We start from the raw sequence: 15459 nt of genomic DNA on the forward strand, positions 1-15459 counted from the left end.
CATGTTTCTATCAGCTGAACCATCTTTGTTCTTGGTATCCCAAACAAGAAGTACAAAGTTGGGTTTCGACACAAAGCCTTCTGGCTTGGGACGAAAAGTGAACTCGTCCCCCTTCAACAATAAGATACCATCCGTCTAAATATATGGCCCCAACTCATCTAACTTATTGAAACAATCGTGACAAGCCATTCCGACGGGAATACGCACCACTCCTTTACGCTGGAGAGACAAAAGATCGACATGAATCGTACTGCCAATTAGAGTCCCAACAACCCAAATGCCTAGAAAGTGTCGCATAGAATGGGGCTCCCTTGTAACATGCACCCAAGTCTGGTGAAACATCAACTTAGGAATGATCTCCTCTGGCTTCCACTAAATGAAAGAGAGCCTAGTATCCTGCGATGGAATGCCAAGGTCAACACCATTGAATCTCGATAGCACCTCCATCAACGGGAAATTGATTGTGAATGAATTATCCCCATTAGGGACAACCTCCCAGACCCAAGACGGTATCAGACACATATGCGCCACCTGATCCTCGACCTGTTTTGCTTTAGCAACTATACCAACAACCTTTACCAGTGCAATAGGGCGTGAGCTAGGAACCAACTAAGCATTATGGACGTTGTCCGGGAACTGAGCAAACATCATCTCCTTATTAACCATACCAGCAACAAACACACAAGGTTTTGGGAGCTTCAATGTAGGACACTTCTTCAACGGATGCATAGAATTATCACAGATGTAGCAATAATGTTGTACGGTGCAGTCTTTGGTCACGTGCGTGTCGACCTCACACTTCCAACATCGTGTCTTGACCTTCTTTCCAACCTGAAACTGAAGCACCGCCGACATGACAACCTCCCGACTCAGCTGAACCTGCACGGGCTGAACAATGGGCTGCGCCTCCTCCTCCTCCTCCTCCACCTCCTCCTCCTCCTCCTCCTCCTCCTCCTCCTCCTTCTTCTTCTTCTTCTTCTTCTTCTTCTTGGAACCCTCGCAGCGGGAGCAACTGTGCCACTCCTCCTCCTCCTCCTCCTCCTCCTCCTTCTTCTTCTTCTTCTTCTTGGAACCCTCGCAGCGGGAGCAACTCTTCTTCTTCTTCTTGGAACCCTCGCAGCGGGAGCAACTGTGCCAAATGCAAATGACGATAGCAGCGATGAAGAACGAGATGACGGCGACGTAGCAGTCGTAGAAGAACTAGGGCAAGTCTGCTCTGTATGCCACAACCCGCCGAACCAAAGGCCTAGATGAGCCCATGGTGCTAAACGGCCTGCATGCGTCCCAGCCCCACTCGTCAGTGGATCCAAAATTTGAATTGCGCGTCCGCCGCCCAGCATGAGACACATGGATCTCCGATCGCCGCCGCCTCCTGACCGCCATTAACGCCGACAACCTCCTTGCCCGCACTGAGCAACACCTCCATGAGGCCCTCCGTGAAGAAGTCACCTAGGCAAGGCAGAGGCGTGATCCGAGGCCGTGGTACTAGAGGACCACACCAACCAAGTCGTACCACCCGCAACTTCAACCCACCCGACCGAGGCGAGCGCACCGGTGGCGGAGAGACAAAATCAATCCCGCGCTCCGTCGATGAAGGAGACTCCCCCGACGTTCGCTTCCCAGCAGACCTACAAGGTCGACCAAAGAACGTACCTTGATCTTCATCGCCATCGGTCGACGGAGAACGGCGCTCCCAGAACAGAGCGGGTGTTGGATACCCGATCTTATTCCATAACTCCTGAGCGAGCTGGTCGTCGGACTTGGTCGGCTGCCGGAAAACGTCCTGGGAGACTAGGCGCTCTACCAGCAGCACCTCCTTCGCCACCCTTACCGTTAGATCCTCCAACTCTCAATCTGCCCCGTCGTCCGATTCTCCCTCAGATAACAGAGAGAAGCGGGATCCCGAGTTCGACTCGGCTACCCCTATGGCCGCCGGCGTAACGGTGAGACGCCGGCGTAAGGGTGAGACGCCGCCGCATGTTTGTATTAAAATTGGGAGTGAACCTAGCACAACTCATGTGGAGAGTGGATGTACAAATCCAACACTTGAGTTCAAATCCTTATAGAGACGAATTTAAGTTCCTATTTATTCTCGAGGACTAGACTTGTTGGTACTTATTCATTTATTAAGGACTAGGCTTGGTGCGTAATCAAAAATTAAACTCCGAGTATTCATATTTAAAGAAGTTGTGTGCATCCTTAGTTGGTGCGTCGGTCCGGAAATTGAAACCCTCTCACAATTTTTATACAGAAGAAGTACGTAGCTGAACAATTTCATAGACAACGGGTGCATGACCCGTTGTAGCACATGCGTATTATCTCGATCAACATAGCTTTACTTCTTTTTTCGTCATTAGTACGTAGCTGAACAATTCCACAGACTACGTGCACAGTAATATTGTTGGATGCATGACCCGTTGTAGCACATACGTATCATCTCGATCAACATAGCTTACCTCCTTTTTCATCACTACCATGAAGAGCTACAAAAGCCACAGTACTATCTGCCAAGCAAAAAATTGAAGCTCATGGATGGCATGTCATTGACGTGTGCACGATGCAGTAGTAGAAAGCATGCATGATTCACACGCTTTAGTTCGTTTCTTCCCTACTAGTACAGCTCAATCTTAGAGCAACTCCAAAGCGCCCACCTATTTCATCCGCATGCGTTTGTTTAGATGACGGCGGATAGAAAAGTCGGTCCCACACGTCGATCTAAACGAATGCGCGTCCGATTTTCATCCGTCCGCCGACCCATTTTTGGTTCATTTTTGAGTCTGATTTGCGTCGGCGCGGACACGAGACGGACGCACATGGCGCTCGCCTACTCCTTTCCCTGGCCTATTAGTCGGTGGCACATTGATCATCCTCTTCCACTCATATCGACAGCAAACCCTCGCCCGCCTCCACCGCATCAACACCGTTACCCATTTGCCGATGCCGACACACCTCTCCCAATGTCCCCGTCTCGCCGCCACAATCGTCGCTGTCGTCGGGAATTCTCCAGGCCAGTCAGCTGGTCCAAGGGAGGCACGCCTCTCTTCGCTGGCCAACTCCTTTGACGACGCCCGCAAGCTGTTCGATAGTTTGCCAAGGTACAAGATGAAGTCCGTCGACAAGTTCTTTTTCCACAATTTCCTTTACGACTCCGACCATTCCTCAGTTGATGATGAAGAGAAGATTTTGGCTGCCGTGTTGGTCCATCACCACCTTAATAGCCAGCGGCCATTGTTCCGTGGCTCAATCATGGTACACCTTCCGGTGTTGAACCGTAACCGAGAGAGCGGTCATTTCCTTCTTTGGAAGGACTATTTTGACACAACCAATCCGTTGTTCAAACATCAGAAATTCTGGCGACGTTTTCGTATAGCTAGGCAAGTTTTCAACAGTATTAGAGAGGGGGTGGTCAGATACGATAAGTATTTCGAGTGCAAAGAGGACGCCCTTGAAAAGATTGGCTCCCATCTTATCAGAAATGCACTACAGTCATCCGGATGCTTGTGTACGGAGTGCCCGATGATCTCATTGATGAATACGTCAGTATGAGCGAGTCTACATGTCTAGAGTCCATGTACATGTTCTACAAGGCTGTGAGTGTTGTGTTTGGACTGAGTACTTGAGAGAGCCGACTCCTCAAGATACAACCCGCTTGTTGGCGATGAATGCCAGCAGGGGCTTCCAAGGATGCTTGGCAGCAAAGACTGCATGCACTTGGAGTGGAAGAACTGCTCTACCACTTGGCAATGGCACTATAAGGGCCATGACAGGGCTTGCACTATCATATTTGATGTAGTGGCCTCACAAGATCTCTGGATCTAACGCTTTTTTTTCGGCACGACTGGATCACATATATCAACGTCCTTCAACGCTCGCCGGTGTTTGCAAGGTTTGCGAAAGGCAACAACCCACCGGTGAATGTTACCATCAACGGCCACAACCACAACAAAGGATACTACCTGGGTGACAGTATCTATCCTAAGTGGACCACTATTGTGAAGAGGAAAAGATTTGTTCCAGAGGAAGAGAGTGCTAGGAAGGACGTCGAGCATGCCTTTGGTGTTTTGCATTCTCGATGGGGCATCGTTCGATACCCTGCTAGGACTTGAAACACCAAAAGGTTGTGGGAGGTGATGACAACTTGCGTGATTATGCACAATATGATCGTAGAAGATGAGCGTCCGAAATGTATCTACAATTAAGGGTTTCAGTTTCAAGGTGAGAATGTTGTGTCTGAGCATGAAGAAGCGACAACGATTGAACAGTTCGTTATTTTTTTTATGAAATGCATGATTGAAAAACTCACATGCAACTACAAAATGATTTGGTTGAGTATATATGGGCTCATGTTGGCAACCAATAGATGTATCTTTTTCATATATATTTGAGACACTTTAATTTTTTATTTGGTTTGTAATACTATATTTTTTATAAACTATGCTTTATTTGATTGTGAAACTATTGTCAAATAATGCAAAACGTGTGCATATTCGTTGAATAAGGACGGTCAACCGACCACGTCGGTATGTATGGATCGCGGATGTTGGACGTACTGTCAATTAAAATGCTGACCATTTAGGTAGGTGCGTTGGAGTTGCTCTTACCACTATAGAAGGAAAAGAAGAAGAAGAGCCTTTTTGATTGCCTAAACATGAGACACATTTCCACTAGAAAACGCGCTTTTCATTGGAGATCGACCTACGTACCCCTACCTAACTATAGTTCCTCCTTTCCCCTGCCATCCGATACCCACCTTTCAACGACCAAAGATGGAATTGGGGCCATCGTAATGAACATGCATGATGAACGGACAAATTAACTAAAAGTAACTCTAATTCTTGCCGACGTCGATGAGATCGATCAGAATACAGTTGACGCCGACCGCTTTTCAGCTCCGGCATTGGTGCGGTCGCCCTAGGGTGAAGTCAAGGTTCGGGGCGCTTGCGCTGGACGTCGTCTCTGACAGGCAGGAGTTCATGTCTGATAGGATCTCTAGGCTCTTGGACTGCATATGATCCTGCATGCACGTTAACAATTAATTTCCCGTATTAATTATATCCCAACTATGTTTGAACTTTGACGCATACACGTTGGCATTGTTAACATTGTTGCTAGTACTCATTCCGTCTTAAAATTCTTGTCTTAGATTTGACTAGATATGAATGTATCTAGTCACGTTTTAATATCTAAAAACATTCATTTCTAAATAAACTTAAGACAAAAATTTTGTGACAGAGAGAGTAGTATTTATAAGTATAACATGTTATTTACCGTTGTTAACGTTGTGTGGCTGGAGTATGTGTACCTTGAAAGATTGCATGCTTTCGTTGTTGGAGTCACAAGGAAAGCCAGACCAATCCTCGTCCCTGCACATATATCCCGGACGAACAAATGCAATTCAAGTTAGTCTACCTTTCTATCTATTTCCCAGAAATATAACAAGAAAATGTGGGGACAAATTATACAAGTTGTTCTCCAAACAAACAACGCCTTCGTAATTTAACAGCAGGCATGGGTGCATAGTCATGCCATAATTGAAGCATTTATTTGTCTAGGACTAGGAGATCCATGAAAAAAGCATTGCTTGTCTCCATGAGTAGGAGTACCTAGGGTACTTTATGATGATATCTCATTTTTTTTGTAACAAAAGGGATTGCTGCCTGGTTCCATTAAGGGCCTCTTTGATTCGCAGAATTTTAAAACACAGCAATAGAAAAAGTAGAGGATGGAAGTGGCATGTCCCTATAGGGTTAGGGAGGAGTGTTTGATGCCACAGGGAAATAGAGAAATTATAAAAAAGGTTAGAGCGGATGTTATATTTCCTATGAAATGTAGCATAAAAGATTTCATAGAAAAAAATCCTATGAGATTCAATCCTATGAATCAAACGATCGCAGGAAAAATCCTGAGAATTTCAATCCTTCAAAAAATCTATAGATTTTCTTTGAATCAACGAAGCCCTAATTATGAAACCATCAGAGTTGCAGCATTCAGGCCGGCTTAAGCAGCATGCCAGGAGAAGTAAATGCTGTTCCAAAACATTAGGGTGCACTGTACAAAACAGTATTAGTACCAATTGGTCCTGGATATCACATTCACTTGGAATTGATTCTAATGCAGGGTTAACAAAAACAGCCGGGATGAGCAATATTGAGCATGCGGGTAAAAGAGACATTTTTTACTCGAAAGTCAAAGAGAGTACTCTAGGTAATTTTTATATATGGAGCAGGCACACAATGAGAGAGCTATTTCTCCTGCTGGTAGTTTTACAGAACTAGTACTACTATACTACGATCACATAAAATTAACAACACATGCTCCACAGACAATCAATTAAGCTAGTTTTACAGAACTACTACTACTACGATCACATAAAATCAACAACACATGTTCCACAGACAGTCAATTAAGCTATATATAATGTGCTTACGTGATGACTACCTTGAGGAGCTATTCCACAGGGCACCACCATGAGTTGCACCGGCGCCGATGCTCCTGTCATCGTCGCTTGCAGCTAACCTTCCATTCCGTGTGGCTGCTGCCACTGCCTCCGGCCTACCGCCGCCTCGCAGGTCAAGCAAGTTGTCGTCGCAGATCTCGCCAGCCGACCCGTTCTCGAAGCCGTCAGCCTGATCTGCTTAACATGGAAGACACATCAAGAATGGAATAAAATGGAAGGCTGGAGGAGGTTTAAGTTGGCATCTAGTCCAAAGGGGGCAAATAAAACCATAACTATTCACCTGACGAAGCTGCCGGCCTTTCGGTATTCTTCACAGTCCTGTACATCTGCAGCAACAAAGGGAAAGAAAAGATACTCATGTGATTTAGCATCTAGTAACTTTTATCATTATCTCGAAAAGTCTAACTTAACATTTACTAGTTGAGCAGGGAGATCAAATCATGAAGAATCTTACTAGTAGTAGTTGGCAAATCATAAGATTTGCAGGAGCGCAAAATATATACTCGTATATGATATGGGGGCTGCTGCCTGCTGGCCTAATGTAGCTAGATGCAAGATTTGACATGACTGGTTGAGAGGGCTGGTAAACCAATGGAGGAGGAGAAGAAAGGAACACAACCTTCACATTCGCATCGTACAGTTGATCATGTGTGTGATGTGCGTGCCTGCCAGCTAGTAGGTTAGGCCGGTTAGCTAGCTAGTGTGTCATGCCATATGCTATGGATGTGAAAGTGAAACCCCACACCACACCACACCACACCTACAGCATGGAGGACTTGACCTAGCTGTGCAAAGTTGGAGAAGTTTCCATGATATTACAAGAGATGCAGAAGAAGACGGGGGTGCCACTGTTGCTGCTTAACCACATCTGCCTCTCTCTTTGATCTGTTGCATGCATGTGGGCTAGTACAGCATTGAGCAGTGTATGGTAGTAACTAGCACTGCTACGGCAAAGCAGACACACGAGAGGGGAGAGACGCAGGAGAGATGCACAGATCCATGTCCATGCATCTGTTTCCATCTCTTATCTTAGTCTCACTTAAGAAATTAGCAGTTCAAACTTAGTGAACGAGCTACTACTAGTAGCTAACTGGAGTAGTTAAAGGGCCATTAATAAGAGTTTAATGCGTGAGTGGTATAGTAGTAGTAAGGTTTGTAACTTTATGAACAGGGCCGGGTTACCTGCAAGTGAGATTTCACATGAGATAGGGTGAGATCCTTCACATCCATGAGTTCGAGAACTGACTTGGGCGTCGCCCCTGAAATTTGACAACAAGATTAAGCAAAAAAGCGCCTTTTTTCTTCAATAAAAACTCGTTGGCCAATGGCGATGGAGAGGGATAGGCAAGCTAGCGAGTACGTACTGTCGTGGCCGCCGAGAAGCTCCACGGCGTGGACAAAGCGGCAGTGGAGCGTGGACGTCCACCGCATGCGAGGCGCGCGTGCGGCGCGCTTCGGCGCCGGGAACCCGAGGAGGCGCCCGCCACACCCACCGACGCCGCGGCGCCAAGCGCCGGCGACGTGGCATGGATCGCAGTAACAAGGCGCGGTGGCCGCGGCTGAGGGGCCGCCGTGTGGAGGCGGGGGCGGGAACGGCGTCGGGTAGAGCGGCACGCCCCGTATGGGCTGTAGCATGCGGCCGTCGGGGACGGCGTGGTGATGGTAGTAGAGACCGCCGTGCCCCGGCGCGGCGGCGTGTTGGGGTGGCAGAGGCATAGGCGTCATGGGAAACGGAAGCGGCAACGACGCCGCCATGGCCGGGTTTCCGCCGATGTTGCTGCTACTCGGGGTCGGGGGGCCGAAGAACCTCCCGCTCATGGCACGGTGGTGATCGTGGCCGTGTGGTGTTGCACTCGCGGGGAGACCGATCTGGAGGGATAGATCCGGCTGGGAAGGGAACAGCTCCATTGGGCACTCTCTCTCTCTCTCTCTCTTCTTCCCCCAAGCTGCTTGGTTGTGTGTTGTGTGTGTCTTCTCTTTTGCCTCTTCTCTTCTCTTCTCTTCTCTTGTGGGGAGCTCTCGCTTTTTCTCTCTAGTTTCCTTGTTTCTGCAAGGTCTGATGGTTGAGCTACAAGGATGGATAGTCCACTTTGAAGATAGTGGAAGAGAGAGAAAAAGACAGCCTCGGGGTAGAAATGTAAATAGTGGTTTTGGGGAATATGTGAGGAATAGTGCTTTGTCTGTTAAGAGAGAGAGGGAGAGAGAGTGTGAATGACTGAGAGAAAGGCTGGGCAGCTGAAGCCTGCAGTAGTTATGGAGGGCAAAGTGAAGTTTCCCAGAAAGGGGGGGTTTGTGTGATGAGTTAATGATGATGCATGGGATTCTCACGGTTTGGGCAATTGACAAGAGATATCAGTACGTATGAGGAATGGTTCCAAGCGCCGGCGACGTGTCACGGGCCGCAGTAACACGGCGGGGGCGGCAACAGCGTCCTGGAGTGATGTAGTACGAATCGCCATGCCCCGGCGCGGTGGGCCGGTATGAGAACGGCAGAGGTATAGGCGGCATGGGAAACCGAAGCTGCAACGACGCCGCCATGGCATGTTAGGAACCTCTCCATCCACACATGCATCTCTCTCACACAACTGTCTTCATGTTGGAGTTAAACACAACGGGCTTGAAATAGCGTCGTCTAAAGGCGCGTCGACGAAAAAATCAACGTGGGGCTTAGGTTTTCAGCCGCCCCCAAGTCACCCCTAGCCGTTTTAAAAAAAATCAAACTCGGCCTAAATTCGACAAAAAACGATACAAATTTAAAGAAAATTCAGTGTTTACATTGATATTTGTAAATACTGAACTAAAAACATAATTTAAAAACCATTACGCCGCCGCCACCCGTCGCCTCCGCCTTCTACATGCCGAGAAACTTGTAGAAGTTGGTGTAGTTGCCGCGGTCATCGTCGTCGTCGCCCTGCACTCTGCCGTCGTCCTGGCTGAACCCCTTCCTAGGTTGCCGTGGCTGACAGGGTTGGACGGTCCGGGTGCCTCCTCGTTGCTTTCGTCAAGGATGACGACGCCGCCATCCTCGCAGCCGCGGCGTCGAGCAGCAATCTCCTCGAGGGTGCGGCGCTGACGCTCCATCTCCTCCCGGGCGTAATCGTCACACGCCCATTTCAGCGCGGTCTCGTCGGCGACGGCCATAGCGAGGTGTTCCTATTTGACGGAGAGGAAAGTCGGCTTGGTCCTCAGCTTGACGAGGCGGGAGGAGGAGGTCGGAGAAGAAGAGATTTCGCCCTTGTTGATGACGAGGGCGCCGCTGCACGTGCGCCGCCCTAGCGGGGTCTCCAGCGGCTCCGACTTGATGGGGAGGAGCGCCGACGACCCGGAGGTGCGGGAGTGGGAGCTGGACGAGGATGAGGAGGCCGTCTCCATGTGCCTCAGCGTCCAAGAACTGTCGCGACGACGGGAGAAGAAGGGATGCACCGACTATTCCGAACATGGCGAGTTGGTACCCTCGATGTGGTCGAGGACGGCCTCCAATGTGCGACCGGGGACGCCCCACCATTGGCGTGGCCCCTCGGAGTTGAAGCGGCCGCGGGGTCGGCACCGTTGGTGGCGGCAAGCTCGTCGGCGTGGCGGCGTTCGAAGTGCCCCGCGCGTCGGTCAGCTTCAGAGGGCGGCGGTGGCACCGGTACCCCGCCGACACTCAGCCTCCACGAGCTCGACACCCGCAGGCCCAGTGGCGTCGGGTAGTCCGCCTCGTAGAGGAGGCGGGCGTCATACTTCTGCAGGTGGCGACGACCGAAGTCGTTGGACGCCCCTCCGTCATCGGGGTAGCGCTCGACCATTCGTGGAGAGTGAAAGGAGGCGCCGGTGATGAAAGGGGGCAAAAAGAGGAGAGGGGCGTCGACGACGAGAGTCTGGCGAGAGGTGTGTGGCCACCGGCGAGGGAAGGGCGGCTTATATTGCCGCGGGCGGGCTGCAAGCGGGCGACAGCCGTGTAAACGCGTGGCGGGAGTGGACGGGACGCGCGTCGCCGCTTAATCACTGTGCCGCCCATGAGGAATCAATGGAAGGTTGACCGGCAGCGCAGCCTTCACATTGATTCCCGTGACAAACGAGGCGATGAGGATGACGAGCGCGTCTAGTCGCTGACTTGGCGGGTCCACACGTGTTTCATGCCAAAACCATTTCCCCCGACGCCCCTAGCGCGCCGGGTTCGGTCTTGGACCATCGGAGCCAAATTCGGCCCTAACCAACAAAAACAAGCTCTGGGGACGCGACTGAGCCTTTTTCACGCCAGCGATAAAAAAGGGTCTTGAGGAACTTGTTGGGGCGCAGCTAGAGATGCTCTCAATCCCTCTTAGTCGGTACGTGTTCACATTGGCTTGCATGCATGTATCCAAGTAGTACAAGACTTGGTCTTTGAGTAGTATTGTCCTCGATAGCTAGGTGCTTGTACTACTATTTATATGGAAAAAATTGACAAAACTGATTTGTGGACGAAACAAATTCATAAACTAAACTGCGTTAAAAAAATGCACTCAACTGATCCTTTTTTGTGGCTTCCGACAGCGAGGCGCCACACTACACTGTGTGACGTCTTAGGCAAAGGCGCCACACCTCCGGCCACGTTGGCACCCCGTGGCGGGCCGACCCCACCCCCCAGCACCAGACCCGCGGGCCGGCCTCCCCCACCCCCTCCCGATTCACCTCCATGAACCAGAACAGAGAGAGAGGTCCCCCTCTAGTTCCTCTCTCCCCTTCCTCAAATCCGTCCCCAAATCAAGCAGATCTGAAGGTTTGGTCTGTGGATTTCGACCCCAATCCCTCCTTAAGATAATATCCCCCAATCCCCTCCCTCTCATCCAAAAAAAAATCTCATTTGCTCACTTTTTTGCAAATTTGAGCAAACCCTAGCTCTTCATGAAATTTTGGGATGTGTATGGTTTTATTGCACTTGTTTGTATGTTACGATTAGGGTTCTTTGTATGTAATATTGAGGGTTGTGTTGGGGTAGGGGTATGATGGGGTTAGGATTAGGGTTGTTTGGATGTTAGGATTAGGGTTCTTATGATTATGCAGATTTTGTAGTATTTGGATGATTGCTTATACAATATATTGTAAGTTGTATTGATTAGGGATGGGAAGAACATGTGTTTATGTTCACCACGTGGACAAGGATGCCCTTTTAAAAGGCAATATTGATCCAGACCCGGATGAGCTTGACATGGTGTTTGAGTGTTGTCCTAGCTATGCCGAGTTGTTGGAACAAGTCCGAAAGGATTTGAATTGGATGGACCCAAGTGATGTTGTTGAGTTTGATGGTAGGCACAATGTGGGATTTGGAATGCACATTCGTTGGAAGACCATGCGTATGAACTCTGAGCAACGTTGGCTTGCATACAAGGAGACGGTGTTCGAATCACTAGACAAGGCTCTAGAGTTATTTGCCATAAAAAAATTGATGGTAACTTGCACTTGGATTTGAACTGGGTTGCCTCTCCGATTGTTGATGGTAGTCCTCCACGCATCAACGAAGAGTCCAACATTAAACCTCTTTTGACCCAACAATTGAGGCCAACATTGACCCAAAATTAAGATCCAACATGAACCATTGTAAGAGGAGAATAATGAGCATGATGACGATGAGAATGATGATCTTGTTCTCCATGACAACAACCTTGGTGATTTGGACAAATATTATTTGCAAGAGACCATGGACCATTCCATTCCATACTCACGTGGCTATGCATCGGAGTCGGACGATGACGGTCCCCATGAATAAGTTGACGAGGAAGGTTTCACGGCAAAGGAGGTTGAAGCTTTCACGAAGGTATTAGGGCGGGCTCACCGGACACCATTGTTCGAGGATCTTAGTCTTGCGTATGAAGCCGTGGTTGACGGCGGCAAAGGCATATTGCTTGGATTTTGGCCAACTTCTCATCGGGACAAACATGGGATGAAAATTATTTTCCTCAGGTCAAAGTTTGAAACATTCCTGGAATTGAACATGTGGTTGGATGACTTTTCAGTTACGCATTATCGTCCACACAAAATTGTTCATTCGAACATGAAGGTGCGGTACACACTAGCATGAGAGGATTGAGGATGTCCATGGATTGTGTGTGCAAGACCATGGAAAGGAGGGCCCGAATGGAACATTGTGAGTTGTATGTCTCACATGTGTCGAGGCAAGAAGGTTGATGGCGAGCTTTTGTCCCAAAACCATAGTCAACTCACCTCCAAGTTCATCACTTACAGACTTTCCAACTGCATCTCCTCTCTTCCTACAATGAGCATAAAAAGCGTACATGACCTTGTGAAAGCCCTCTTTCACTACAATGTGAAATACGGGAAGGCATGGAAAGTAAAGCGATCCGCATTCAAGATGTTGTATGGTGATTGGGAGCAAGCATACAACCGACTACCTAGGTTGTTGGGAGCTATTGCTGCTACTAACCCGAGCATGGTTCATGTGGTTGATCCGTATGGGGAGAAAACAATGATTCACAACGAAAAGATGGTCCGCGTGTTTGGCCATGCATTTTGAGCATTTGAGCAATGCGTGAGGGCTTTTCAGCACTATCGACCGATCATCTCCATCGATGGCACGTTCTTGACCGAACAATTCAAGGGCACTCTGTTGGTTGCAATAGGAAATGATTCCAATAACCAGTTGTTGCCTATGGCTTTTGCTTTGGTTGAGGCGGAGAACAATGTTAACTGGGAATGGGTCTTGCTTCTTTTGAGAACCAAGGTGTTACCGTCTGAAAGGGAAATTTGTGTCATATCGGATCGCCATCCAGGAATACTTAACGCGATTGACACTGTCATTCCCAGGCATGCTCCTTTGCACCATCGATGGTGCATGAGGCATTTCTGTTCAAACTTCTACCAAGCATGTGGTAGCAAGGAGTTGACGGATGATCTTCAAGATTGTTGTCAAGCTTTTTCCAACAAAACGATTTGCAAGATTGTACAACGCTTTGGTTGCAAACAAAAAACTTGATGCATGGGGTCTTGAGTTTCTCAACAGGCACATTCAACTTAGGCCAAAGTGGGCACGAGCTTATGATGAAGATGGTCGAAGATACGGTCAAATGACAAGCAACATGGCAGAATGCTTCAACCGGGTGCTCAAGGGTGTCCGTGCGTTGCCGGTGACGGCAATAGTTCAATACACATTCGACAAGTTGAGAGCTGTGACAGCCCGATGCCGACATTCCAGAAGATTCCCTTTCCTTTCCGTTTTCGTCGTGTGTGTGTTTTATTTTGTCGCATCATCATCGCATCATCTGCATTGCATCTGCATCTCCGTTGCCGCCAGTTTTCAAACGTTGCATCCGTTGTTAGTTGCCGGTTAACGTCGTTGTTCGTTCCGAGCCTGACCGCACACGCACGCGCCCGCGGTACCGTCGTAACTCTGTTTTTAAAGCGTGTATAAAACTTTCTCCGATTGAGCTGGAGTTTGTCGTGCAGTTTTATTTATATATAGGTAGGCCGCCTGTCAAATTTCGTCGCGATCGGAGTCCGTCTGGTACCCGAACGGTCGACCGTAGCGGCACCGTATTCGGTCTACCGTCGGATGTGTGTCGGTGTTTTAAAATTCGTGCCGCGCCGCCCGTTCTCCCTCTCGTCTCCGGATATCCCCTCTACACGGTCGCGTACCCGTACCCGCGTTCGGAATCGTCAGAATCTGACCGCACGGTTGGATCCAGAACGAAATTCCGGCTAAACCTAGCCCCCTTTTCTCTATAAATACCCCTCCATCATATTTTTAGACAACCCCCTCTCCTCTCTCCTCGAAATCCGTGCCAACCCCGAAACCCTAGCCATCCACTCTCTCTTCTCTCTCCTCCCCTCAGCCTCCTCAACGCCGCCGGGCCCGTCGAGCCCGCGACCGGCCCGTCGAGCCCATCTGGCAAGCCCGCCTCGTCCCGAACCGCTCGTGCGCCTCCCGCAGCTCCCGTCGCGAGCGCCGCCCTCCGCCGCCGGTCTCCGGCGCGACCCGCTCCAGATCTGGTCCTCCCCGGGGTCGGGACCGCCTCTGGTGACCCATCCCCGTAGTCTGCCGGAGCCGGTCACCGCAGCATCCGCGGCTCGCCCGCGTCAGTTCATGCGAGCCATGGCCGAGCTGCAAGGGACCGCGCCGCCTGTCGTCGCCTCGCCCCGCCGCCTTGTTATCCCACTTCGGAGCCCTGCCGACGGCCAGATCCGGTGGCTCCCGGCCGGATCTCGCCGCCCCACGCCGGTGTACGCCCTGCCTCGCCTGTTGCCGGCGAGCTCCTGCCGCCGCTGCATCCCGTGCGGGATCGGGAGGAGGCGACGAACCGCCCGAGCGCAGCAGCCGGCCGCGTGGGCCTCGCTCGCCAGCGCCCGGCTGGGCCTGCTCCAGCTGCAACCCAACACGAGCAGCAGGCTCCCTCGCCCTCGGCCCAACAGGAGAGCATCTCCATTCCCCAGCGCCCCCCGGCCCACTGCCTCCTCGGGCCCAAGGTGAGCCGAGCCACTCCCTCGCCCCCAACGCTGCTTAGCTACTTTGCGCTCCCTGTTCGGCCGAGTAGCAATCTAGGTTATTTTTTTCGAATTAGTTGTATTTCAGGTTAGCTATATATATTGAGACGGTCGTATCTTTTTAACCGTGTGTCGGAACGAGGCGTGTAGCATATGGATTTGGTGTAGATTTTCGCGTAGTATCCGTTTTTGCAACTTGCATAAATGTTTGATGAGGTTTGACCCACTGTTTGCCTAGAGCAACGTGCTGTCCCATTAGAATACTGCCCGTATTTATTTTCCGCGCGAGTTCGAATTGCTCGGATGCCGTAGATTAAATGTCCATGTTTTAGGGACCATTTCTCCATGTATTTTAGAGCGGTCATTTGTATTTTTGCGTGTAGGGATTGCCGGTAGTTTATTTTCCCGTATATAGGTAATTATCTCGCATTTATGTGTGGCTTTATTTTGTTGTGCAACCCCACATATCTTATATGTTTTCGGGGTAGAAAAATCCATGGGATTTTTCTGTGCAATTAGTTTGAGCTTTTGAGAAATTTAGTTCG

General features: G+C 49.8%; 1 protein-coding gene across 2 annotated transcripts; it reads right to left on the reverse strand.

Moving 5' to 3' along the window:
- Positions 1-4617: 4617 nt before the first annotated feature.
- Positions 4618-8609, reverse strand: LOC123411794 (probable transcription factor KAN2). Of its 2 annotated transcripts, none has more exons than XM_045104755.1 (6): positions 7822-8609; positions 7640-7716; positions 6738-6783; positions 6439-6634; positions 5303-5363; positions 4618-5014 (listed from the first exon to the last, which is right to left on the reverse strand). In XM_045104755.1, the coding sequence occupies exons 1-6, from the start codon at positions 8363-8365 to the stop codon at positions 4886-4888; spliced, it is 1053 nt and encodes a 350-aa protein (XP_044960690.1). In that variant the 5' UTR covers positions 8366-8609; the 3' UTR covers positions 4618-4885. The 2 variants fall into 2 exon arrangements, with proteins under 2 accessions (XP_044960690.1, XP_044960692.1); XM_045104757.1 differs by having other exon boundaries at positions 6439-6631; positions 7822-8603.
- Positions 8610-15459: the final 6850 nt, after the last annotated feature.

The sequence above is a fragment of the Hordeum vulgare genome, chromosome 7H (genome assembly GCF_904849725.1).
Source record: "Hordeum vulgare subsp. vulgare chromosome 7H, MorexV3_pseudomolecules_assembly, whole genome shotgun sequence".
Taxonomy (NCBI): Eukaryota; Viridiplantae; Streptophyta; class Magnoliopsida; order Poales; family Poaceae; genus Hordeum; species Hordeum vulgare.

What these genes read in the sequence shown, in the direction of transcription:
- LOC123411794 (XM_045104755.1), bottom strand. Translation starts at nt 8,365, where the DNA reads ATGGAGCTGTTCCCTTCCCAGCCGGATCTATCCCTCCAGATCGGTCTC. An exon ending in CTGTGGAATAGCTCCTCAAG is followed by an intron (nt 5,364 to 6,438) that starts GTAGTCATCACG and finishes ATATATGTGCAG; the next exon opens with GGACGAGGATTGGTCTGGCT. An exon ending in AAAGCATGCAATCTTTCAAG is followed by an intron (nt 5,015 to 5,302) that starts GTACACATACTC and finishes ACGTGCATGCAG; the next exon opens with GATCATATGCAGTCCAAGAG.